The 27,415-nt window shown below is 45.1% G+C and overlaps 1 protein-coding gene across 1 annotated transcript in view; it reads right to left on the minus strand.

The window, feature by feature from the left end:
* Positions 1-27,415, minus strand: part of tgfbr2b (transforming growth factor beta receptor 2b) — a 117,380-nt gene that overhangs the window by 78,647 nt on the left and 11,318 nt on the right. The window contains exons 2-3 of the mRNA XM_085988985.1: positions 10,909-11,068; positions 5,617-5,816 (exon numbers count right to left, since the gene is read on the minus strand). Coding sequence (XP_085845111.1) covers positions 5,617-5,816; positions 10,909-11,068 — 360 coding nt within the window. The remainder of the gene's footprint in view (positions 1-5,616; positions 5,817-10,908; positions 11,069-27,415) is intronic.

Here is a 27,415-nt window from a genome sequence, read left to right on the forward strand (position 1 = left end):
ATCATAGTATGGGGAACCACGAGAACTGAGCATGACGAGAGACTGAAAAAAGTGCTGGAAGCAACAAGGAAAACAAACCTGAAGCTGAATAGAGAGAAATGCCAGCTCGGGGTGACAGAACTGACATTCGTGGGAGATATCCTTAGCAGTGAGGGCATCAGACCAGATCCCAGAAAGTTGTCCGCCATTGAGAATATGCCAAAGCCACAATGCAAAAAGGACGTGCAGAGGTTTAATGGAATGATCAACTACATGGGTAAATTCATATCCAACCTCTCAGAAAAGATGGCGCCACTGAGAAGACTAACTGAAAAGAACATAGAATGGGAATGGAATCATGAGCATGAGAAGTCATGGAGCGATCTAAAGAAACTGCTCACAGAGGAACCAGTTCTGAGGTTTTATGACCCAGCGAGACCCATCAAGATATCATCAGATGCATCACAGAGTGGGCTCGGTGCCGTTCTTCTGCAAAAATATATGACTACTGGCAACCTATTGCATATGCATCGCGCTCAATGACAGACGCGGAGACGCGATATGCTCAAATAGAAAAGGAGCTGCTCAGCATCACATACGCCTGTGAAAGATTTCACCAGTTTGTGGCAGGACAAGCAATCAGTGTAGAGACTGACCATAAGCCCTTGATTGCATTGTTCCAAAAGCCACTAAATAGCTGTCCGCTTAGAATACAAAGAATGATGATCAGGCTGCAACGCTATACACTGAATGTTGCGTACACACCGGGTAAACTGATGTATACAGCAGGCACGTTGTCCAGAGCTGTTGACCCAAGTGAGCCCGCAAACACCACAATGGATGAAAAAGTGAACGCCTACGTGGACATGGTCACAAGTGGACTGCCCATAGCAGATGCAAAAATGGAGCTCATAAAGACTGAGACAAACAAAGATGAAACAATGAGACGACTGAGGAAAAGCATCTTGGATGAATGGCCCAACATGAAGCAACACTGCTCACCTGACATGGCAGAGTACTGGAACTGCAGGGTGGAACTATCAGTGGTCGAAGACATCATCTACAAAGGAAGTAAAATAGTTATCCCAAAGAGTCTGAGAAAAGAGATGTTAAAAAGGATCCATGGAGGACATCTGGGAATCGAAAAGTGTAAGAAAAGAGCACGAGAGGTGATGTACTGGCCACGAGTCAACCAAGATGTGACAAATGAGGTGTCAAACTACACAATATGCTTGAAATATCGAGCAAGCAATCCGGTAGAACCACTAAAGCCACACCCAGTGCCAGACAGACTTTACCAGAAGGTAGGCGCTGACCTATTCGTATGTCAAGGGAAGGACTATCTTGTAGTCACAGACTATTACTCCCTGTATCCAGAGGTTAGTAGACTGTACACCACCACTGCAGATGCTGTGATAAGATGTATGAAAGCCATATTCTCCAGACATGGTGTGGCAAGCGAGGTCTTCACAGACAACGGACCCCAGTTTTACAATGCAAGTTTCCGACACTTTGCCAAAGAGTGGGACTTTGTTCACACAACGTCAAGTCCTCACTTTCCACAGTCCAATGGACTAGTGGAAAAATCGGTCCAGACAGTGAAAAGACTGATGTACAAGACAAAAGACAGTGGAACTGACTTCTACCAGAGCATGCTTGTATACCGCACAGCGCCGCTCGAGTGTGGTAAGTCACCAGCCCAACTCCTTATGGGACGTCGGCTAAGGTCAAATCTACCCATCCCGGAGAACCTCCTGAAAACGAAAGAGGGGGAGAAAATGAGGAAGTTCAAAGAACAACAGAAAGAAAAGCAAAAGTACTACTATGACAGAGGAACACAAAACCTACCTGAACTCCACACTGGTGACCAAGTAAGATTCAAAGACAAAACAAACATATGGACTCAGAAGGGAACTGTCCTGAGTGAAGTTCAACCAAGATCATACACCATTCAGACAGATGAGGGTGGTGTTCTGAAAAGAAATCGTCGGGATCTTCTCATGGAACCAGCCACAGCAAGTCAAAAGACTGATACTGTTGAACAACCGGATCACACAGCTGAGAAATCATCATCTGAGGCAACAACTCAGATTCAAGGACAATCAATCAGAAAATCCTCAAGGCACGTGAAGCCTCCTGAGAGACTCATTGAGCAAATTTAAGGACTATTGTTATAGAAGGAAGTAATGTTATCTTATTCTTTCTTCAAGTTCTAGTGTATTTACATATTTCATGTGAACACACAAAGCAAGGTTAAAAAACCTTGATAATGATAATGTTAATGTAAGTTCATTAAGTGTTACAGTTAAAATGCAGATTAATACAAAGAAAACATGTTGTTAGTTAAAAGTAAAATACTTTTGTTTTAAGAAAGGGAGATGTAATGATATCAGCAAACAGTGATGGTATTTGCCTGTTTGATTATGCTGCCTTACCAGCATGTTTGCATGTATTGATTACTTATGCCTGACCAGCAGAGGGCATGTGACAGAGACAAGCAGTTTAGTTTTAGTTTCGCTTTTAGATGGATCACTAGCATGGTGTCTCCTGTAATGCTGTTATAAAGAGTTGAACAGACTTTAGATTAAAAGACATTCTCTTTCATAAATGTCTCGTCATTGAACCCACATACAAATCGATACAGGGAGGAGGGGGAGGAGGGAGGGACAGAGGGAGAGAAGGGGGGAGGGAGGGACGGAGGGAGAAGGGGGGAGAGAAGGGGGGAGGGAGAGAAGGGGGGGAGGGAGGGAGAGAAGCGGGGGGAGGGAGAGCTGTTGCTGGTGCTGCTGTTGGTCCTGGTTCTGCTGGTGCTCGAGCTCCTCTAATGCCCAGATGGGAATGAAATAAATGGCTCCCATGCTTCTGGTATATGCCTCCATTGAGGAAGCGCTGAGTGAAGGCGGCAAGAGGGGTTTCCCAGGAGGCCACACTGGAGATGGGTGTGAGGCTCCAACGTTCCACAGGTGTGGTTAAGCCTTCTTAAAGTTGCCCCAGGCCTGAGACCACTAAGTCCTGCCACCTGCAAATGATGACTGATCAAATCTCCTCTTTAATGGTTGACCTGCAGTTGATAGTCAGCAATCCAATCGTGCTCCCGCCAGGTTTCACATTCGTGTTTCCCACCAGGCGTGTTTTACGTGGGAAAAGGGTTAAATTTGCAAGGGCCTGTTAAAATAGGATTATAGAGGCCATTTAATGGTTATTAAGGGCCTTATAGACCAGTCCCGCCTATTGGATGCGGGACGGAGTCGGGACCATCAGACACGACCGAGTTAAAATTGCTCGGAGTCAGGAACCAGGCGGGGGGGGGCTTCCCGCCCACCAGTTTTTGCGATTTTAATCCCCTGCACGCCTCCAAGCCCGACTCCAGGACTCAATGAAAATCGAGCCCAAAGAGTTTGAAAGGGAGAGAGAGAGGGAGTGTGTGTGTGTGTGAGAGAGTGAGAGTGAGAGTGAGAGTGAGAGTGAGAGAGAGTGAGAGTGAGAGTGAGAGTGAGAGTGAGAGTGAGAGTGAGAGTGAGAGTGAGTGAGAGTGAGTGTTGAAAGAGAGGGAGTAAGAGAGAGGCTGCATGAGGGTGAGAGGCTGAAAGAGGGGGAGAGGAGAGAGAAAGAAGAGAGAAACAGAGGAAAGTGAGAGAAAGATTGAGAGAGACAGACAAAAAGGGAGGGAGAGGGGGATTGCTGAATTGTTTAAAAAGAGAACTCTCAAAATCACCTTAAAATGAGATGTGGTGCAATCGTTTACATCCAGCAGTTTAAAATCCCCAGCGAGCACAGACCAGGGATGATGGGCTACTGTGAAAGGAAAAGGCTTGAACTGGGAACATGAGCTCAGGCTTGGGTATAGCGTACAACAAATCAGGACCGTATATCAATGTTTAAGTAAAAGAGCTCAAGCAAGAACCAACTTTGAGACGTTCAACTTGGACAGTCAGTCAGTCCACAATAAATGAGTGCAAGCGTTATCTGCTTGTAAACATGGCTCGGGGAGTAGCAGGCTTTGATGTGCTAGTAAATTTAAACACAGACAGGAAACCGCATGTCTGAGATCAGACACACGATTCGCTTCCAACCACAGATACAGTACACGACGCAAGCAGCAGACAATCTGTTTTCAGTTAATGTAAAGAGGGAGAGGACATCTGGAATCTTCAAATGCTGATTAAATAGCGACTTGAACCTCATTTTTCAGGGCTGTTAAAGAATCCAGCCTTTGATGAGTTAAGTTTACACAAGGCAGGCTCCTTCTACTTTCTTAGTGGCTTACACTTAACACAAGGGCTTCAGAGGGTTCCAGACATCAAAGGGCCTTCAGACGAGCCACCCAAGTCTGTCGTCTCCATTGTCTGATTTGTCACGCTGCTTGTCCGACATCCAGTATTAGATGAGCAGAAATTTGCTTCAATCAAATATTGGGAAGACCCGAAGACAATGGGCCGTATTTTGCAATCCCCACGGGTGCGTACGAGGTGTGTACATGCGCCCCTGGGGCCGCGCAAGTTCCGGGTTTAAGCAGGCGAAGCGCATGCACTGAAACCCGGCACTTGCGATCTGTCAAGAATTCTCGACCGATCCTCCGCATCCGCGGGAAGATGGGCCTCTGCGGGTGGAGAGTTGCGCCATTTGCACAACATCCGCCTGCTGAATGCCTGTCAAATTCTTACGCCTGGTAAAAGCAGGCGTAAGGCCCGCTTTTACCAGCATAAGAGTTTAAAAAAATAGAAAAATAAAATTTTATCACTCATTTATAAATTAAAAATACTCTTCTAAAAGGTAAGTTTATTTTTAGCCCTGTAAAAACATTTAAAAACAATTCCAAAAAATTTAATTGTTTAAAATATTTAATTAAATGGCATTTTAATTAATTTTAAATATGTAATTTAAAAAATTTTCATGTGTTGGTGTATTTTTTTTATTTTTATTTATTTTTTTTTTTTTTTTTTTTTTTTTTTTTAAGAGCAGCATTTCCTTTCGAATGGAAAGACATGGGATGGAGGGAAAAATTCAGCATTGGGAATTCCTGAGATACAGTCTTCCTCAGATTGGCTTTAGAAGTGCCACATGCCAAACAAGATTAGCTGGATCAATCACCAAGGCATGAGGTTCACCAACTCAGACGACTGAAGTAAGTGCAAGCAGAATTATGGTTCATCAGTAACACTGCACAGACTTAAAAGGTTCAAATACAAGATTTAAATATCAGATGGGTTTGAACCATTAAACAATTGGTTTGACTTTTCAGGCACTCTTTCTGAATCTGGACATTTTAAGTGAGTGCTCGTCACCTTGAATTCCTATTGCAAATTCTAAAACACCTCCAAGCTGCAACAAATCAGAAGGAGAACCAGGGGACAGGATGATAAAACACACGATCAGTGGGTGCACTGCAGGACAGCTCATGATCAAATAACATCTGTAAATAAGGAGACTTGCACTTGTATCGTGCCCTTTGTATCCCCAGGATGTCTTAAAGCTCTTCATAGTCAACAAGTTGTAGTTTCTTCGCACTCTTCCCTTGGAGAATAATATGAAGTAGTGGAAGGATTGGCTGGCTAATTAACAGTCTGATAGTGTGTACACTTGAGTGTAGCCAGTCATCACAGCAACAAACAAGTTTCATCGTCTGACCCCACTTACCAACTTCATTGGTGAATATCAGCTGGTCATTGCATTCCTCTAGTGTCGAGCATGAGCACATGTAGAACACAGAGCCCGGAACCTTCTTTTCTTTCATCTTGCATTCTGTATTGTTGTAGTCGTCTAGCAGGTATCCATACAGAGGGATTGCTGGATGGTGGCACAGTGTTTCTTCAGTTACAATGGTGTCTTGCTTTCTCCTAAAGTTTAAGAAAAAGCAGAAGTGCTAAAATTAAAGGCGTGAGAAAAACAGAGAGAGACTTTGTGAAGACCTAATATGGAATGTACCAGAAGAGGCAAGAGACTCGATACAAGTTCTAGTACAGATCTCGCATGTCAAAAATAGGTCGAACTCCAATGAGCTCTACAGACCTGGGCCCACCTTCTTCCCTCTCATGTTTAAAATGATAAAATTCAATAGGGTAGATCCAGAGAATCGATTTCCTCTGTTGGAGGTATCCAGAACAAGAGGGCACAATCTTAAAATTAGAGCTAGGCCATTGAGGAGTGAAAGCTGGAAGTACTTTTTCCAAACAAAGGAAATCTAGAACTCCCTTCCCCAAAAGGCCGTGGATTCTGGGGTATATTGAAATTTTCAAGACAGAGAACGATAGATTTTTGTTAGGTAATGATATCAAGTGATAGGGAGCAAAGGCTGGTAAATGAAGTTGAGGTGCAGCTCAGCCAGAGAATTTCACATTTCCACTACCCTTTGTGTGAAAAAGTAAGAAATGTGGCAACCAATATGTTCATAGCAGGCTCCTACAAATAGCAATGAGATAAATGGCCAGATCATCTGTTTTAGGTGTTGGTTGAGGGATAAATGATGGTCAGGACACTGGGAAAAATTCCCCTGCTCTTCCTCAACAGATCATAATCATAATCAACTTTATTGTCATTGTTAGTGCACAAGTGCAGTACAACGAAATGTAGGCTTGCGGCTCCCGAGAGTGTACATTTAGATTAAGACATTTAAACATTCAATATTCATTTGGCTTGTAATACATTAACATAAACATAATAAAGTGCATTGGCAGATGTGCAGGCTTTAGAGTTTATTTGTGGAGTTCAGTAGGATGACAGCCCTGGGAAAGAAGCTGTTCCTAAATCTGGTCGTTCAGGTGCGAATGCATCTGTAGCGTCTCCCAGATGGCAGGAGGGCGAACAGACTGTGGCTGGGGTGGGTAGGGTCTTTGATGATGGTCCGTGACCTCCGTAAACAGCGTTTCTGGTATATGTGCTCTATGGTCGGTAGCCGGGTGCCGGTAATGCGTTGGGCAGTTTTGACTACCCGCTGCAGGGCTTTCCGGTCATAGTAGCTACAGCTGCCATACCATACTGTGATACAGTTCGTCAGGATGCTCTCTATTGTGCAGCAGTAAAAGTTAGAGAGGATCAGGGGTGACAGGTTACATCCCTTCAGCCTCCTTAGGAAATATAGGCGCTGCTGGGCCTTCTTCACCAGAGAGGAGGTATTGAGGGACCAGGAGAGGTCTTCCGTGATGTGGACTCCGAGGAACTTAAAGCTGTCCACCCTTTCCACCACAGCCCCATGGATGTGGATGGGGGTGTAACTTCCGCCTTTAGACTTCCTGAAGTCCACAATGATTTCTTTGGTTTTCTTGATGTTAAGGGCCAGGTTGTTATTGGCCAAAAAAAAAAAAAATGGCGGCGCGCACGGACGCAGCAGCTTTGTCTCTCCCGAGACAGAGCGTTTTCACCCTCTTTCTGAGTCTCTTCTGGACTCTGCTGATATGGGAATTGAGGGCAGACCTACTGTACAGCCGGCAGACGCTCCTCGACATCGGGGCCGACTGCGTGCGGCTCACACTCGGCGCCATCGATCTGCCTCCCGACATCGCCCGACCCCCGGGACCACCGTGGCGTCCTTCCCCAGCCGGAAGTCGGCGCAGACCGCGCAGAGAACGCAAGCAGAAGTGGGGTAAGAGGGCCGGAATCCAAAATAGGCTGAAGAGGGCCCCACACAAACCCTCCCTCCCAAGTATTTTCCTGGCCAACGTCAGGTCACTAGAAAATAAAATGGATGAGATCAAACTTGATCTCTCCTCACAGAAAAAGGACAAAGGAATGCTGCGCCATGATCTTCACAGAGACCTGGTTGAACAACGGCATCCCTGACACCACCATCCAACTAGAAGGACGCACGGTCTTCCGCGCCGACAGAACTCTGGTAAGAGCAAGGGAGGCGGTTTGTGCATTTACACTAACAATGCCTGGTGCACTAACACGGACATAATCGATAGATCCTGCTCGGCTGATTTGGAATTCCTCATGGTAAGGTGCAGACCCTTCTACCTGCCTCGGGAATTCACGGCTGTTATCATCACTGCGGTCTACATCCCACCACACGCTAATGCCAAACTAGCACTGAAGGACCTCTACAGGGCCATCAGCGAACAACAAACTGTGCACCCAGACGGAGCTTTTATCGTCGCGGGGGACTTCAATCACATAAACCTAAAAACTGTACTACCAAAATTCCACCAGAATGTTTCCTGCCCCACAAGAGGGGAGAACACACTGGATCAAGTCTACACGAGCATTGTAGACGCTTATAAGGCCATTCCCTGCCCCCACCTTGGGAAGTCTGACCACCTCTCCCTGTTTCTAGCCCCGGCATACAAACCGCTCATCAAAAGAGTGAGAACATCAGTGAGATCAGTGAAAGTATGGCCAGAGGGGGCAGTCTCGGAGCTTCAGGATTGCTTCGAACGCACTGATTGGGGCATGTTTGCCCACAATGACATCGAGGAATACACATCCACAGTGCTATTCTACATTAACAGTTGCGTCGAGGTCGTCACGACCCATAAAAATATCAAGACATACCCCAACCAGAAACCCTGGATGAACGGAGAGGTCCGCTCGCTGTTGAAAGCACGCGATGCAGCATTTAAATCTGGCGACGCGGCGGCTTACAGTGCAGCTAGGACCAACCTAAAAAAGGGTATCAGGACTGCCAAAAGGAAACAGACACTGCGGATAGAGGATCATTTCCACAACAACTCGGACCCCCGGCGCATGTGGCAAGGCATCCAGTCCATCACTGACTACAAGAGCAAAAACACCAGCCCCCCGGTTAGCGATGCCTCCCTTCCGGAGGAGCTTAACAACTTCTACGCTCGCTTCGACAAGGACAACAGGGAGCCGGCTACCAAAGCCTTGCCACCCCCGGAAGACCAGGTGCTCACTCTGTCGACCTCCGACGCAAGGGGTGTTCTACGCGGAGTGAACACACGAAAGGCTGCTGGACCGGATAGCATCCCTGGACAGGTACTCAAGGAATGTGCTGATCAGCTGGCTGATGTCTTCACCGCCATCTTCAATCTGTCATTGGCCCAGGCAGTAGTCCCTACATGCTTCAAGACCGCTACCATTATTCCTGTGCCAAAACAAACGGCTGTGACGTGCCTGAACGACTATCGACCTGTCGCACTCACACCCATCATAATGAAGTGTTGAGAGAGACTGGTCCTGGCTCACATCAAAGCCAGTGTTCCCGCCTCTCTTGACCAACACCAGTTTGCCTATCGTGCAAACAGATCAACGGAGGATGCAATCACAACTGCTCTACACTCTGCACTAAATCACTTAGATGGTAGAGACCTACATCAGAATGCTATTCATAGACTACAGCTCAGCATTCAACACTATCGTCCCCAACAAGCTGGCCACCAAACTCCACACTCTTGGCCTGAACACTTCCCTCTGCAACTGGACCCTGGACTTCCTAACAAACAGACCCCAGTCTGTCAAATTAGGTAACCACACCGCCCCCCCCCCCCGACCCTGAACACGGGGCCCCCACAAGGATGTGTGCTGAGCCCCCTCCTCTACTCCCTCTTCACCCACGACTGTGTGGCTGTTCATGGTTCCAACACCATCATCAAGTTTGCGGATGATACCACAGTAGTAGGCCAGATCACCAACAACGATGAGTCAGCCTACAGGGAGGAGGTCCAGCATCTCGTGAAGTGGTGCGCCGACAACAACCTGGCCCTTAATATCAAGAAAACCAAAGAAATAATTGTGGACTTCAGGAAGTCTAAAGGCGGAAGTCACACCCCCATTCACATCAATGGGGCTGTGGTGGAAAGGGTGGACAGCTTTAAGTTCCTCGGAGTCCACATCACGGAAGACCTCTCCTGGTCCCTCAATACCTCCTCTCTGGTGAAGAAGGCCCAGCAGTGCCTATATTTCCTAAGGAGGCTGAAGGGATGTAACCTGTCACCCCTGATCCTCTCTAACTTTTACCGCTGCACAATAGAGAGCATCCTGACGAACTGTATCACAGTATGGTATGGCAGCTGTAGCTACTATGACCGAAAAGCCCTGCAGCGGGTAGTCAAAACTGCCCAACGCATTACCGGCACCCGGCTACCGACCATAGAGCACATATACCAGGAACGCTGTTTACGGAGGTCACGGACCATCATCAAAGACCCTACCCACCCCAGCCACAGTCTGTTCGCCCTCCTGCCATCTGGGAGACGCTACAGATGCATTCGCACGCGTACGACCAGATTTAGGAACAGCTTCTTTCCCAGGGCTGTCATCCTACTGAACTCCACAAATAAACTCTAAAGCCTGCACATCTGCCAATGCACTTTATTATGGTTATGTTTATGTTAATGTATTACAAGCCAAATGTATGTTGAATGTTTAAATGTCTTAATCTAAACGTACACTCTCGGGAGCCGCAAGCCTACTGTGCACTAACAATGACAATAAAATTGATTATGATTACTTCACGAGATGCTGGACCTCCTCCCTGTAGGCTGACGCATCGTTGTTGGTGATCTGGCCTACCACCGTGGTATCATCCGCAAACTTGATGGTGTTGGAACCATGAACAGCCACACAGTCGTGGGTGAAGAGGGAGTAGAGGAGGGGGCTCAGCACACATCCTTGTGGGGCCCCCGTGTTCAGGGTCGGGGGGGGGGGGGGGGGTGTGGTTACCTAATTTGACAGACTGGGGTCTGTTTGTTAGGAAGTCCAGGGTCCAGTTGCAGAGGGAAGTGTTCAGGCCAAGAGTGTGGAGTTTGGTGGCCAGCTTGTTGGGGACGACAGCGTTGAATGCTGAGCTGTAGTCTATGAACAGCATTCTGATGTCAGAACACTGGGAAAAATTTCTCCTGCTCTTCCTCAAATAGTGCTGTGCGATCTTTTATGTCCCCCTGACCAGTAGCGTATTAAAAAAAAATACCTTAGCGATGGAGACCCCGACTACAGTGAAATCAGAATGAATTGTGAAGAGGAGGGGGTCATTACCAGATCGAGACGCACACTTCTTTCTTCTTCTCACAAATGGAGGTCTTGTTGCAATTACTGCGGCAGACACCACTGTTGGTGCAATCGGTGGGTTTGATGTCACAGAACCGGCAGAGATTTCTCACCTGGAGCTTCAGAATTTTGAACATTTCATCTTTTGCTGCAAGAGAACAATAAGGTTTAAACTTCCTGATCAAATCAGTCCACTTCTTTTCTCAACAAAGAATAAAAATACACATTATTGCAAAAAATACTTTGTGAAGAGCCAAATTCAGCTCCGGTATCCGCCAGGAATAGAATCATAGAATGATACAGCACAGGAGGTCGTCATTCGGCTCATCGTGCCTGTGCCGGCTCTTGAAAGAGCGATCCAGATAGTCCCGCTCCCCTGCTCTTTCCCCAGAGCCCTGCAAATTTGTCCTTTTTAAGTAAAAATCCAATTCCCTTTAGAAAGTTACTATTGAATCTGCTTCCATCACCCTTTCAGGTAGTGCATTACAACTCATAACAAATCGCAGTGTGAAAAAATTCTCATCTCTTAGCTGGTTCTTTTGCTAATTACCTTAAATGTGTCCCCTGTGGTTACCGATTATCCTCTCAGTGGTAACAGCGAGTTTCCACTTTGGGTGTAATCATCGATTTGCGCCCGTTTGAGAAGTGTTTTCCACCCCACCCCACCCGCGCTCATACTCATTTGCATATCGCCAAACTCATGATTGGCCTAGCCCAGAGCAATCGAGCAGCGAATCAAAACGTAATTTTAAAAAATTTGCTTTAAAAAATGTTCCTCGATATATTTAAGAATGGTAACTTGGTGCAGTTTGATTAGTACAGCTGAAAATGGGTTTATCAGGAAAAAAAAGCATTTTTATTCAGTGGCAATCCACTGCCTGTGAGTAACTTGATTTTAAATTACTGAAATAGACTTAAAAAAATATACAGAACCATTTGCTAGTTATATTGGGGTACAGTAGTCAGTTTCTTGGTAAATTTAAAAAAAATGCTTTTAAAACATGCCTATTAGTGTCCTTGCGCCCAAAAGAACCAGCTTAAATTTTTAGAACCACCTCGAAGGCCTCCAAACGAGCACAATTAGCGGAAACTTCCAATGGTGATTAATTCACCCGGGGCATGGCCAATTTTGTGGGTGGGGCCTGCTTCCAGCGCAATGTTTCTTAAACCAGCGCAAAAGATCTCGGAAACTTGATTTGCACTGAAAGTAATTTGCGCTTAAACTTCCTGCGATCTTTTGCGTGGGTTACACTGATTTTGGCCGAATTGCACCGAAAAAACCAGCACAACCAAGCAGAAACTCTATCCTTTGTGTATGTGAAGCAGGCCCAGTATTTGCTAAAATTATAAATTAATTTTCAAACCTAGCTGCCTTAAAATATCTTCGATCCTATTCTACTAAGCATCGCCCATGCATAGGGCTGCTGTGGCCATTAGCCTCTACATGATGAGTCAGCTGCGATTCAGTGGGCAACACTCTCGCTTCAGTGTCAGAAGGTCATAGGTTCAAGCCCCACTCCAGAGACTTGAGCACATAATCTGCGCTGTCGGAGGTGCTGTCTTTCAGATGAAACGTTAAACTGAGGCCCTGACTGCCCTCTCAGGTGGACATAAAAGCTCTCATGGCACTATTTCGAAGAAGAGTAGGGGGCTTCTCCCTGGTGTCCTGGCCAAGATTTATCCCTCAATCAACATCACCAGCAAAACAGATTATCTGGTCATTATCACATTGCTGTTTGTGGGACCTTGTTGTGTGCAAATTGACTGCTGCATTTCCTAAATTACAGCAGTGCCTACACTTAAAAAGTACTTCATTGGCTGTAAAGCACTTTGGGATGTAAAAGGTGCTATATAAATGCAAGTCTTTCTTTCTCTCGGATTCCCAAATATATTGTGCTCAGAAATTAAACCCAGCAAAGGGATAGGTGGGTCTAACAGACAAATTTGTTGTTTTCTCCCATATGTGTCCTGATCCTTTCTGGAATATGGTTTTTATAGGTATTTGCATCCATCTGGTTATTTTTCCCGTGTCAAATGGCAGGCTATTGCACCATACAGGCATCATAGCCCCTCGTTCATTCTGTCCTCGTCCAACATCCACAGCCCACGTGCGTTATCCAGAAAGGGGTCAGGAGCAGGCCACTGGCTAATTTTTTCACGTCCCTTCAGCTCGAAGGTGGTCAGGTGAACCTTAGCTGCCCTTCAGTTCCCTCGGCTGAGATTGGGCCGCTCATCCAGGACAAAGCATCCCACTCGATTGGCAGCCCACCCATCACCTTAAACATCCACTCCCTTCACCACCGGCGCACCGTGGCTGCAGTGTATCCTAACTACAGGATGCACTGCAGCAACTCACCAAGGCTTCTTTGACAGCACCTTCCAAATATGCCTGACCTCCATCACCTAGAAGGACAAGGGCAGCAGACGCACGGGAACACCATCCCTGCCAAGTCACACACCATCCCGACTTGGACACACGTCGGCCATTCCTTCATCGTTGCTGCGACAAAATCCTGGAACTCCAGTGGTTTAAGAAGGTGGTCCACCATCAGCTTCTCAAAGACAATGAATGATGGCCAATAAATGGCAGCCTTGCCAGCAACGTCCATATCCCAAGAATTTTTTTTTTTTTTTTTTTTTTTTTTTTTTTTTTAAGTTTAGCAATCAAACCGGGAACCTTCCCACTCTGTATGGCTCAGCATCGTGTAGTGCGTCGACCCACTCAGGTATTGGGGTGCGGTATATTTTGAATTTTTTTTTACCTTGGGGTGAGGCGGGGGAGTTGCAGAGTGGTGGTTAAAGCTCACAAATAGGAGCCTTGTAGACTTTCCTTGGAATATTCATTCCTTTAAAAAGTATACCTCACCTATAGGTTAGGCTGCCATTGGGGAGGCCAGGCACTATTGCACACTGCCGCAACAGAGCTCAGTTTGTGAATGCCACGTGATCACTCAGATTGCATTGAAGTCCACCTCAAGAACTCCTATTCCACAGAAAGAGAAAGAACTTGCATTTAGGTAGCGCCTTTCACGTCCTCAGAACATCCCAAAGCGCTTCACAAGCCAATGAAGTGTTATGTAGGCAAACATGGACAGGCAATTTGCGCACAGCAAGGTGCCACAAACAGCAATGAGAGAAAATGGTCAGAATTGAACATACAGGCTTATAATTGCCCCAATCCCTGTGCCTGAATGATGAAACCTGCGGCTCTCCCAATATTCGGCCTCATTTCCAGCATGCGGGCGAACTGCCAACAGTAGCAGGCAGCTCACCAGTGAAGCATGATAGAAATTCGGGCCACTGCTGGCGTTGCAGCAGCCCTCAGATAAGTGAGGAAAGGAGGGAGGTGGAAATGATATGGGGTGAAGGGAGGGGCGGTGGAGTGGCGGCACTCCTGCTCCGCTAAGCTTCAAGTAAGTATATTTTAAACGCTTAAGTTGATGGTTGTGGCCTGCAGAGGTTCCTTTAAGGGCCATCTGTTAGGCTGCCTGTAGACCTGGTTTTCTTGAGTGCAGCTGGCGCCGGGCAAACCAATCTTGTCCTCATTTACATATGCAAAAAAACCCATCACCTGTTTAAGGCGTGAGCACTGCATATTTTAGCCTTTACAAATATGGCTGGCGGTGCCCTTCCGGCTTGTAATGAGCGTCCACTTCCTGCCCTCCAGTAAGGATGCTTAGGGGACCCTCCAGCATCTGAAAAATGGGTGTGGCCCATTTGAATTTGTAGACCACAATGCCTGTGTTACCAAAGTATTCACAAGCGCTTATGATGCTATGACGTGACTTGGGACATGGAGTTGGCCACTATTCAAATCTCCTGAATACAGCAGCATTTTTTTTTTAGTAGGCTAACACTACTTCATTTCCAGCTAGCGTTGGGGAGATAACTTTTACAACTAAAGCCGAGGACTGAATTATATATTTCCACGTATGCATCAGTATAAATGGTGACACTTTGCATAATTCCAGGGACTGTGAGATGAAAACACAATTTTATCCAACACCAGACAGCACAGTTTGAACCACCCAGTCTGAGAAAGATTATTTAACCACATTTCTGCCATTCTATCTGCACCAGCACATTGAAACCGGGTCAGTGCATCAGGGGGACGTGATCTGGTTATGCAAGAACTGTTGCTAAGGAGGACAGTAAAACCCAGTTCGCAGATCTGTGTACAAGTGAAGTTTTACCAAAAGCAGAAGGGAGGGTAAAATGAAGCGAATGTCACACCAGCTGCTACCCATCCCTCACCAACAACTGCCATATGTTCAATGGCACAAGTGTGACAATGCCTAATTTGGATCATATATGTATATCACCATATATAATTATATAGGTATATTGACCTTGGAAGCTATTGACTTATATATTGAAAAGATCCCATGATGGCCTGACACCAGAACCCTTGAGCAAAGCGGTCAAGGTTGTGTTACACAGGGCCGGGTCATGTTGAACTAATTTTACATTCTGTGCTTTTACATGTGCCTTGCGAACTGCACCAGTGTTTAAAGTTTAATCATTCTACGATGAGTACACAAAATATAGCACTGCGTATCTGCCAGTGCTATTGTGCATCACGAGGCCACAAGTCCCGAGTGATACACTCAACATTTCCAGGCCCTCCCACAGCCTGGTGTCCAGCACTATTTGAGAGATGGTATTCGGTAGTCCATACTCAACTTCCATGGTCCAGTGTCAACTTGCATCGACCAAAACAGAAGAGATTTTGTGATATAAAATGACACCAACTGTTGCCATAATCATGCTTCAGTGAAGCTTAGAATGGTCAGGCTTCTAACCAACCCAGTGACCAGTCAGCCAAGCGTGTAGTGTGTCTGAGCACTGGGAGCGAGTTTATGTGGATTGTGAATGTTAATCAGTCCTCTTCCTGCTCACTCACTGAATGCGCAAGATCTTCCCAGTTCAAAAGCTATGTCAAGAGTGACTCAGTCTCAGGGAATTTGTCCTTTAACCAGACAATTACTGACTCTGTCACTAAAACTGTAACACTACAAAACATAGTCTTGCTTCAGAGAAAACCCAGATCTAGTTTGACAAAACAGTCTAAATAAGAGTCACAAACCATGGGGTTATTTGAACAGACTTACAATAGTTGTTAAGTTGTAGGTGTTACAATTGCAGATTTGATGTTAGGATCTTATGTGGGTTTATATTAATTGATCTTTATTTCCTCCATTTCAAATTCTGATATAAGTTGAAGTTCAAACTTTTGGCAATATTTTTTCTGATGGACCACAGCACCTGGCACATTGCAAATCATGTGACTCCTCAGCAACCACATCAAGCATTCTGGCTTCAATAGATCTCTATACAGCTCCCTACAGAGATAGTGTGAAAGAGAGAAAGAAATAAAAGAAAAGGAGAAAAGAAAGGAACATGCATTGCTATAATGCCTTTCATGACCTCAGAATGGCTGTAATTCTGAAGTATATTCACTGTTGTAAATGTAAGAAAAGTGGCAGCCAATTTGCACATAGCAAGGTCCCACAAATAGCAATGTGATAATGACCAGTTTTTTTTTTTTAAAAGTGATGTTGATTGAGGGATAAATATTAGCCAGGACACTGGGGAGAACTCACTGCTCTTCTTTGAAATAGTGCCATGGAATCTTTTACGTCCACCTGAGAGGGCAGACGGTTTAACATCTCATCCGAAAAACAGCACCTCCGACAGTGCAGCGCTCCCTCAGTACTGCACTGGAGTGTCAGCCTAGATGATGTGGTCAAGTCTCTGGAGTGGGCCTTGAACCCACAACCTTCTGACTCAGAAGCAAAAGTGCTACTGCTGAGCCAAGGCTGATACCATTGTTCAATTCTGTTCCATCATTATGGTGAACATCAAGAGGGAGGAGGGCTGGGTGGTTGAGGAGAGAACAGTGCCCGACAAACACCCCCTCGTTTGGGTCCCCCCCGGGATATCAGGCTGTGTTGGCACTCCATGGAGCCGACAAACAAGTCAATTCTGTTTTGCTTGCATTCTTAGCGCCGCTCAAAAGATTACTGCAGCTGTCTCCTGTTTGAACAGAGTCAGCAATCAGCAAACAAGCCGGCACAAGTCCCAGAGGGGAGAAAAGAGCTCCAGTTAGCTTCAACACAGCAATGGAATGCTTTAAGCAGCTATATATATATCCTTTCGCTTTGGGATGGGCTCCCCTTAAAGCAACCAACATCCTTCGGTGGAAACAATGCCCTGACTCGGTGTGCTATGCGACACTAACTACAGATCCAAAGCATTGCTCATGCACGTTCTTGTTGGGATGTTAGCAAAGTAAAAAAAAAAGCTAGAATATAAAAACAAAAATTTAGATTTTTGACAAACAAATGCTAATTTCAACCAGCTTTTTGATCAGACCCTGATCTCAAGTGAGGCTCACTGATTTTCAGTTAAAAAAGCAACTGTTTCTGCAATTCTTAAATACAAAGTGGCAAGTTTATTCATTTTAATAATATCTCAGTTGTTTCCAAAAGATCTGTTCTTGGCATTGCTGCATTTCCCACATAGTTTCTGGAGTTTCTCCACACTACTGCCCCCTTCAGTAGGAAGGGGTAACTGCAAGCCTGAACCCCCTTGTCACTGCCCACTAGTAGAAATTCATTGATGGGGCATACATTTCCAAAGACTGGATACACAGTTCTCAGTTTATTCTTTCGGAGCAGCAACCTGCAGGCGAAAGATTTCATTGTCGACGGTTGGCAGAGGTTGCTGCCATCACATGATATTATGTGGAGCGAGAAGTCTCTCTCCTGCTCAAAATTAAGCCATCATAAGAGCGGTGCTCTAGGTGTCAGCCATGGCTCAGTTGGTAGCATTCTCACCTCTAGAGTGGGAGTCAGAATGTGGGTTCAAGTCCCACTCTAGAGACTGGAGCACAAAATCAGCGCTGGCACTCTAGTGTAGTACTGAGGGAGGGCTGCACTGTTGGAGGTGCCACCTTTCAGACAAGACGTTAAACTGAGGCCCCATCTGCCTTCTCAGGTAGGCTTTTTCTGCTTGGAGTCGGGTTGGTGTCGGGAACATTAGTCATCGGGTTCTAGCTGCCGGTTCCAGCGGCCTGCTGACACAATTCTACGTTAATTGGGCTCGTTAAGCCCGCCGTGTGCGTTACCCACCCTGATCACAAGGTGCGGGGTCTGCTAAGCTCCTCTGCTGACGCACTTGCAGCCGGTGTATTTAAGGGGGCCATTTCCCAATTAGATCTCACGGCGTTTCTGATGCTCCAATGTTAAGTCTCTGTTCTTTTATTCTGTTGGAATAAATTCATGTGGTATGAAGGTTTGACATTGTTGCCATATGTGTGCTCACAATTTGAAGTGGCACAGTGAAGGGTGAGGGTGCCTTTTATGTCCAGCAATGCAGGTGACTGTGGATATAGAGTTAACACCACACACTTGCAGCCTCAAGACAGAATGTGTCTCCCAAATCGTGAAATCAGCAACCTCTGACATTTGAAATTGAGCAGATGTGAGGGTGCAGCTTTCAGACTGCAGTTGCAGCTGTGAAGCATCCAGCTCATTGGTCCTCCCGACACACTTAACTGGCATGATATCCGAACATCGTGAAACCCGTTGAAAATGTTGGAAAATAGGAAAAGGCTGTCAAAATAGTAATTAACAAATACTTAACAAGGAGTTAAGTGCCTTAAATCCCTTACCCGCCGCTTGGTGTCGGGTCTGTCGTGAAATCGCAGACCCGACACTCTTGAAACTCACACGGAGGCGGGTTCGTGGTGGGTTTCCAACCCGCCGTCAAGCACTGCAACTTTAACAGCTGACCCACCTCCGAACCCACCCTCTGAGCACCGGCAAAATTGCGGCCAAAGATCCCATGGTACTATTTCAAAGGAGAGATGTGGAGTTCTCTCTGGTGTCCTGGCTAATTTTAATCCTTCAACCAATATCGCGAAAACATTATTTGATCATTATCATATTGCTGTTTGTGGGACCTTGCTGTGTGCAAATTGGCTGCCACATATCCTACTTTACAACAGTGACTACACTTCAAAAAAAGTACTTCATTGGTTGTAAAGCTCTTTGGGACGTCCTGAGGTCATGAAAGGTGCTATATAAATGCAAGTCTGTCTTTTTCTTTCTTCTCAAGTATTTTATGGACATGATCAAAGCCAAAGGTTAAAAACAAACAAATCTGATCTCTTCTATCAGCTATTTATAACAGATTATAATTTCAGCAAAATAGAAAACAGTGCTAATTATTTGAAGCTAAAGTTGCTGTTATCACAGGACGGTCTAATGAGGGAGTTACTCTGTAGTTCTAATTTCCAATTACAGTAAGAAATTAAGAGCCTTGTATATACATCTATTAATCAATATATTAAACCTTCTATGTCTGCTCTCACTTCCTGTCAACTTCTTCCATTATATAAATTCCTATGTCCACATTTATAATGGAAGCTGCCCATGTTAACTCGTTACATTGTAATGACACCCTCCCACCAGCAGAAGCGCTGCAGCACCACCACTGACAAGAGGGTGTAGTTACAGCATAACAAGTTTACATGGGCAATTTCCATTCTAAGTAGGGACATAGGAAGTTATAGCAAGTTATTAAAATAATGTATGACATTAAAATGGGGACTAAATTACAACCGGCACCCTGGTCCAATTATCCATCGCCATCTAACCCTGCTTCAACTAATGACCATCTGTGAGAAGATGCCATGGGAGATTTTACGTCTGTGTGCACTTCCGGCAACTTTTCCTATGTCTACATTTGTATGTAGACGGGAAGTACACACACATGTAAGATTTGTAATACATTACTAGTCCTTCATCACCGCTGGGTCAAAATCACTCCCACCGTGTACCTTCACCGCGTACTCCCACCGTGTACCTTCACCGCGTACTCCCACCGTGTACCTTCACCGCGTACTCCCACCGTGTACCTTCACCGCGTACCTTCACGACCTGGACTACGGCAGTTCAAGAAGGTGGCCCAGCACCACCTTCTCAAGGGCAACTAGGGATGAGGAATAAATACTGGCCTTGCCAGTGATGCCCATATCCCGAGAATGAAATTTTAAAAAAGACACTCTCCCATGGCATCTGCTTATAGACACTTTTTAGTTGGCAATTGCATCCATCAATCTACTGCCCCATAAAAATTGGTTTGCCCCCCCGCCCCCCCACCATGCCCAAAAACCTACTGGGTCCTACTCTACAGCATGGAGTGGTTGACGTGCAACACATTACTAGCAAATGTAACCCCACTATTTAAGAAAGGAGGGAGAAATGAAACGGGGAACTACAGACCAGTTAACCTGACATCAGTAGTAGGGAAAATGCTAGAATCGATTATTATTAAGGATGTGGTAACAGGGCACTTAGAAAATAATAATAGGATTGGGCAGAGTCAACATGGATTTATGAAAGGGAAATTGTGTTCGACAAATCTGTTAGAGTTTTTTGAGGTTGTAACTGGCAGAATAGATAAGGGGGAACCAGTGGACGTGGTGAATTTGGATTTTCAGAAGGCCTTTGATAAGGCACCACACGAGGTTATTAAACAGAATTAGGGCTCATGGGATTGGGGGTAATATACTAGCATAGATTGAGGATTGGTTAATGGACAGAAAACAGAGAGTAGGAATAAACGGGTCATTTTCGGGTTGGCAGGCTGTAACTAGTGGGGTACTGCAAGGTTCAGTGCTTGGGCCTCAGCTATTCACAATCTACTTCAATGATTTGGATGAGGGGACCAAATGTAATATACCCAAGTTTGCTGATGATACAAAGCTAGGTGGGAATGTAAGTTGTGAGGAGGATGCAAAGAGGCTTCAAGGGGATATAGACAGGCTAAGTGAGTGGGCAAGAACATGGCAAATGGAATATAATGTGGAGAAATGTGAATTTATCTACTTTGATAGGAAAAATAGAAAAGCAGAGTATTTTTTAAAATGGCGAGATTGGGAAATTTTGGTGTTCAGAGGGACCTGGGTGTCCTTGTACATGAATCGCTGAAAGTTAACATGCAGGTACAGCAAGCAATTAGGAAATCAAATGGTATGTTGGCCTTTATTACAAGAGGATTTGAGTATAAGAGTAAAGACGTCTTACTGCAATTATATAGGGCCCTGGTGAGGCCACACCTGGGGTATTGTGTACAGTTTTGGTCTGCTTACTTAAGGAAGGATATACTTGCCATAGAGGGAGTGCAACGAAGGTTCACCAGACTGATTCCTGGGATGGGGGGATTGTCCTATGAGGAGAGATTGAGTAGACTAGGCTTATATTCTCCAGAGTTTAGAAGAATGAGCAATGATCTCATTGAAACATACAAAATTCTTACAGGACTTGACAGTGTAGATGCAGGGAGGATGTTTCCCCTGGCTGTGGAGTCTAGAACCAGGGGTCACAGTCTCAGAATAAGGGGTTGGCCATTTAGGACTGAGATGAGGAGACATTTCTTCACTCAGAGGATGGTGAATCTTTGGAATTCTCTATTCAGAGGGCTGTGGAGGCTCAGTCGTTGAGTATATTCAAGACAGAGATTGATAGATTTTTGAATATTAAGGGAATCAAGGGATATGGGGATAGTGCAGGAAAGTGGAGATGAGGTAGAAGATCAGCCATGATCTTATTGAATGGCGGAGCAGGCTCGAAGGACCAAATGGCTGACTCCTGCTCCTATTTCTTACGTTGTTATGTTCTTAACACGTAACCATCTGTCATAAGACTATAGGAAGGGAACAGAGTGGGCCATACAGACAGATTAAGAGCATCATTACTCAACATGCACTCACACAAGTGGAGCAAAGATAAGAGAGAAATCAGCAGCCACTAGACACATTAACCACTGTGAAGGAAACATGTCAGAGGAGATAAATTAATTACATAATCACCCCCTCCCCCCCGCTCAGGCTGTGTATATTATTGGGGAAAAAAAATCCTGTTCAATCTAAGTATTTAAAAGTAGAATTCATTTAAAACACCATTTCACTGCTTAAAGCAACTGTAGTGAACATTGCCTCCCCGTCTCCACTTGTTCAGGAGGCTACACTACAGTTTGCGGTTTGCCTTCTTGTGGCTCTGACCCACTTCTCTTGCGTTGGGCAGGTTGATTCGCTAATTTTAAACTGCTAAGTTATGAAACGCTTCAAAACGGCTTCTCATCAAATCCTGTGAGGAGAGATTGAGTAGACTAGGCTTATATTCTCCAGAGGTTAGAAGAATGAGAGGTGTTCTCATTGAAACATACAAAATTCTTACAGGGCTTGACAGGGTAGATACAGGAGGGATGTTTCCCCTGGCTGGGGAGTCTAGAACCAGGGGTCACAGTCTCAGAATAAGGGGTCGGCCATTTAGGACTGAGATGAGGAGAAATTTCTTCACTCAGAGGATGGTGAATCTTTGGAATTCTCTACCCCAGAGGGCTGTGGAGCCTCAGTCGTTGAGTATATTCAAGAGAGATTGATAGATTTTTGAATATTAAGGGAATCAAGGGATATGGGGATAGTGCAGGAAAGTGGAGATGAGGTAGAAGATCAGCCATGATCTTATTGATCAGGTTCTGCAAGAGATCCCATCAACTGTTCAAAAAACGAGGGAAGTCAAGCTAAGTTAAAAACGCAAAACCTATTACTACTGTCTCTCAGCATCTTCGTCTAACCCTTTCCTCATTTCTGGAGAGAGTCACTAAAACACTGCAGGAAGTCGGGTTGCCAATCCTCCAGGATGTGAAGATGAATCTCCAGGACACTGCTGCGAAAAACTCAGGAGAAAAAATCATAGGGACATTGAAAAACAGTGCGTGATTTTTTTTCATTTTCTTTGAACATGTATTTACAAAAACATATGAACACGGGATAAAGAGGCTGTTTGACCGACAGTCATGCATCCTCCAATCGGGTAATTAAGAGCCTAATAGCCTTCCAATTGGCACGGGAAGGCTGTGCACCGTGAGGATGGACAGGGCAAGTTGGCAGCTGGCCATGTGATGAAACCTTCAGGAATAGGTCCAACCAGCATCAGACACCATGGCACTAAGTGATTTACAGTGAAAGGCCGAGTGGACAATCGCCAGCATCTGCCTCTTTTGTCTTCTGACAAAACTCATCTCTTGGTAGCCACTTAAGTTATTAGTAACATTCCTTCCTTAACAACAGGGTTGGTTGCACCAGCTCACTCTGACGCCTAATTTGCATCATTTCAAACATGAACCGAGGTGCACTCAATCATCTGGAGGTAGTGACCGTTTGTAACTCGAGGCCCATTTAAAACAAAAAATGACATTTTTTATTTAGAGGCTGGGCACCAGTCATCTCCTGCTATATCATCCACGTTGGGTCAGCTTTCATATGTGCACCTGGACAGAGCATGTCGGCAGGCTTTTCAACTCAGGGGCATCACAGCCAAGCACAACCCCAGGCTCATCGGATATTGTGAGCTTCTTTCAACATTTAAACTAAAGGTTAGATTTGCAAAGACACACAAATGTGTTTGCCTGAAGCTAAAACGAGACAGAATTACCATTATAACTAAGAATAGTGCATTCTAATTTTATTATTGAAACAAAACTACTCATACTGCAACCATTTTCCCTAAAAGTGGGTTAATTTTTTTTTAAATTTCCCCATCCTTTTTCTGACCTTCCATCTTCTCTTCTGAAAGCACTGATTCCATGGGGACTGGTCAGCATCCAGCACCTCATTATTGTTCACGTCAGAGCCTGGTTAGTGATGGTAAGTGGGCTATTTGACTGCAGGGGCATCTCAGCAGAGCCCAATCCGGTTCTCACCAACATCCACACATATCCAGGCAGGACTCGTTGGAAAGCACCCAAGCAGCAAGAACTATACCTGATCTGCCACTCCCTATCCAAGGTCAACTGTAGTGTCCCTACCACTACCCCAGCTGAGATCAGCTTACTCAGCACAGATCAGTTCTGGGATCTTCCTGGTCTGTGTGGCTCAACCGATTAAATAGATTACCTTTAAAAAAAACATTTAATTAGAATCTAATAGCAAAATACTGCGGATGCTGGAAATCTGAAATAACAACAGAAAATGCTGGAAATACTCAGCAGGCCAGGAAGCATCCGTGGAGAGAGAAACAGAGTTAACGTTTCTCTCTCCACGGATGCTGCCTGGCCTGCTGAGTATTTTCTGTTGTTATTTAAACGTTAATTGGGCAGTTCACCCTTAACCAAGCTTCCCTCCCGGACAGGTAAAGTAACAGCTGCAATTATGAGCCCCTATTCTACCTACCTCCGTCCCATATACTGCCTGGGATGGTGACCAGACAGCAGGAGAGTGAGAATGAAAGTCACAACCCTCGCACCTGATCCATGTTGGAAATAATAGCCAGGGTAATTTAGTAGAATGATACCGGGGATGAGGGGCTTCAGTTATGTGGAGAGACTAGAGAAGCTGGGATTGATCTCCTTCGAGCAGAGAAGGTTATGGGGAGATTTAATAGAGGTGTTCAAAATTATGAGGGTTTTTAGATATTTTCTCCCGGTCTACTCTGTTTCCAGTGGCAGGAGGGTCAGTAACCAGAGGACACAGATTTAAACTAATTGGCAAAAGAACCAAAGGGGAGATGAGATGAATTTTTTTTTGTACGCAGTAAGTTATTATGATCTGGAATGCACTGTGGTGGAAACAGATTCAATAATAACTTTCAGAATGGAATTGGATAAATACTTGAAAAGAAACATTTTGCAGGGCTATGGGGAAAGAGCAGGGGAGTGAGACTAATTAGATAGCTCTTTCAAAGAGGCTCCTTCTGTGATGTATGATTCTATGACAGATTGGTGCAAGTTTTACTTTCCCTTTACTAAAAAGAGGTACAGTCCTCACCACCTATAGTGGGTAGCGATGGTGTTAACACAATTTGCACGCTATACGCTGGGGACGGTAAAGGCAATCCCTGCCTGTGGTGATCCCTGCGGGCTCCACTGGTCACCAGAAAAACAACTGATGTCGGAGGCAGTTTCCACTCAGCTGCCGTACTGACCTGGAAAAGCGCCAATCTGCCGGCAAAGAGAGAATCTTGGGAGAGTCACACAGAAGCACTGAGACTCACAAGGTGAGAAGGACTGGCCGAACTAGTCAGCACACTTAATACGATGTAATCGGCACCTTTGTAATTGACTCTTATAGCGATGGGAAACGGTTAGTGCTGTCTGCCAGTTATCAGTGGCTGCCCATGTTAAGCAAGGGCGGTGTAGGTGGTGGGGACTGTATTAATTACAGTAAAGTTCAAAAAACTATGCATTTTAACTTGGCAGTAAAATTCTTGATAATACAATTCGTCAAAGGCAGTTCTCAAATCTTAATTTTGACAAAAACAACTTGCATTTATATAGCGCCTTTAAAAGTTGTAAAACAAGATGCTTCACAGGGGTGTAATCAGACAAATTGACACCGAGCCAAAGGAGGAGACATTAGGAGAGGTTGGTCAAAGAGGTAAGTTTTAAGGAGAGTCTTAAAGGAGGAGAGAGAGGTAGAGAGGTTTAAGGAGGGAATTCCAGAGCTTAGGGTGAAGGCACTGCTGATAATGGTGGGGTGAAGAAAGTGGGGGTTGCGCAAACATAAGAAATAGAAGCAGGAGTAGGCCAATCGGCCCCTCGAGCCTGCTCCGCCATTCAATAAGATCATGGCTGATCTGATCCTAACCGCCAATCTACTATCACAGAACCATCTCCCGAATCTAACAGAATTAGACACACGAAATAGGAGCAGGATCAGGCTACACGGCCCCTGGGCCCGCTCCCCACAGGGCCATGACCGATCCGAACCTAGTCTCATGTCCAAATTCCTGCCCGCTCCCCGTAACCCTTAATTCCCTTTACTTCTAGGAAACTGTCTATTTCTGTTTTAAATTTATGTAATGATGTAGCTTCTACAGCTTTTTGGGGCAGCATATTCCATGGACCTACCACCCTCTGAGTGAAGTAGTTCCTCCTCATCTCAGTTTTGAAAGAGCAGCCCCTTATTCTAAGACTATGCCCCCTAGTTCTAGTTTCACCCATCATCGGGAACATCCTCCCCGCATCCACCCGATCCAACCCCTTCACAATCTTATATGTTTCAATAAGATCGCCTCTCATTCTTCTGAACTCCAATGAGTAGAGTCCCAATCTACTCAACCTCTCCTCATATGTCCATCCCCTCATCCCCGGGATTAACCGAGTGAACCTTCTTTGTACTGACTCGAGAGCAAGTATGTCCTTTCTTAAGTATGGACACCAAAACTGTACGCAGTATTCCAGGTGCGGTCTCACCAATACCTTGTACAACTGAAGCAATACCTATTTTTATATTCTATCCCCCTAGCAATGAAAGCCAACATTCCATTGGCCTTCTTAATCACTTGCTGCACCTGCATACTAACCTTTTGAGTTTCGTGCACCAGGACCCCCAGATCCCTTTGTACTTCAGTACTTTCCAGTTTCTTGCCATTAAGATAATAACTTGCTCTACGATTTTTCCTGCCAAAGTGCATAACCTCACACTTTCCAGTATTGTATTCCATCTGCCAAATCTCTGCCCACTTACTTAGCCTGTCTATGTCCCCTTGCAGGTTTTTTATGTCCTCCTCACTCACTACATTCCCTCCCATCTTAGTATCATCTGCAAACTTTGATACGTTACACTCGGTCCCCTCCTCCAAATTGTTAATATAGATTGTAAAGAGTTGGGGACCCAGCACTGACCCCTGCGGAACACCACTAGTTACTGATTGCCAGTCTGAGAATGAACCATTTATCCCAACTCTCTGCCTTCTGTTAGATAGCCAATCCTCTATCCATGCCAGAATATTACCCCCAATCCCGTGATTTTTTATCTTAAACAATAATCTTTTGTGTGGCACCTTGTCAAATGCCTTTTGGAAGTCTAAATACACTACGTCCACTGGTTCCCCTTTATCCACCCTATATGTTACTTCCTCAAAGAACTCCAGCAAATTTGTCAAACATGACTTCCTCTTCATAAAACCATGCTGACTTTGTCCTATTAAATTATGATTATCCAAATGTCCTGTTACTGTCTCCTTAATAATGGACTCCAAAATTTTACCTACCACAGATGTTAGGCTAACCGGTCTATAGTTTCCAGCCTTCTGTCTACTGCCCTTTTTAAATAAGGGTGTTACATTGGGCCAGAAATTCCAGGCCAGAAGCGTGAGTGCGCTCGGGGTACTCACGCTTCTGGCCGTTGGAAATGCCGGCGTTCAGCAGGAACAGCGCATGCGGGGAACGCCGGCATTTCCAGACCTCGAGCGCGTGCGACTGCACAGGCAGCGCTTGCGCAGTGAACTTCGTGGATTTCATTCATGAAATCCGTGAGGGTAAGTCCTCAGAACTTACACTGAAAAAAAGCAAGTGTAAAGTGGTTCATTGGCTGCGGAGGAAGATATATTTTATCGTGGAGCTTTTGAAATGCAATATTTTTGTTTGGGAAAGGGAGGGAAGTTATTTTAAGAAATTTTAAGTAAGTTTTAAAGTTAAAATT

This window comes from Somniosus microcephalus, chromosome 5, assembly GCF_052327205.1.
Source record: "Somniosus microcephalus isolate GS21.2 chromosome 5, FLI_Smic_1.0, whole genome shotgun sequence".
In the NCBI taxonomy this organism is placed as follows: Eukaryota; Metazoa; Chordata; class Chondrichthyes; order Squaliformes; family Somniosidae; genus Somniosus; species Somniosus microcephalus.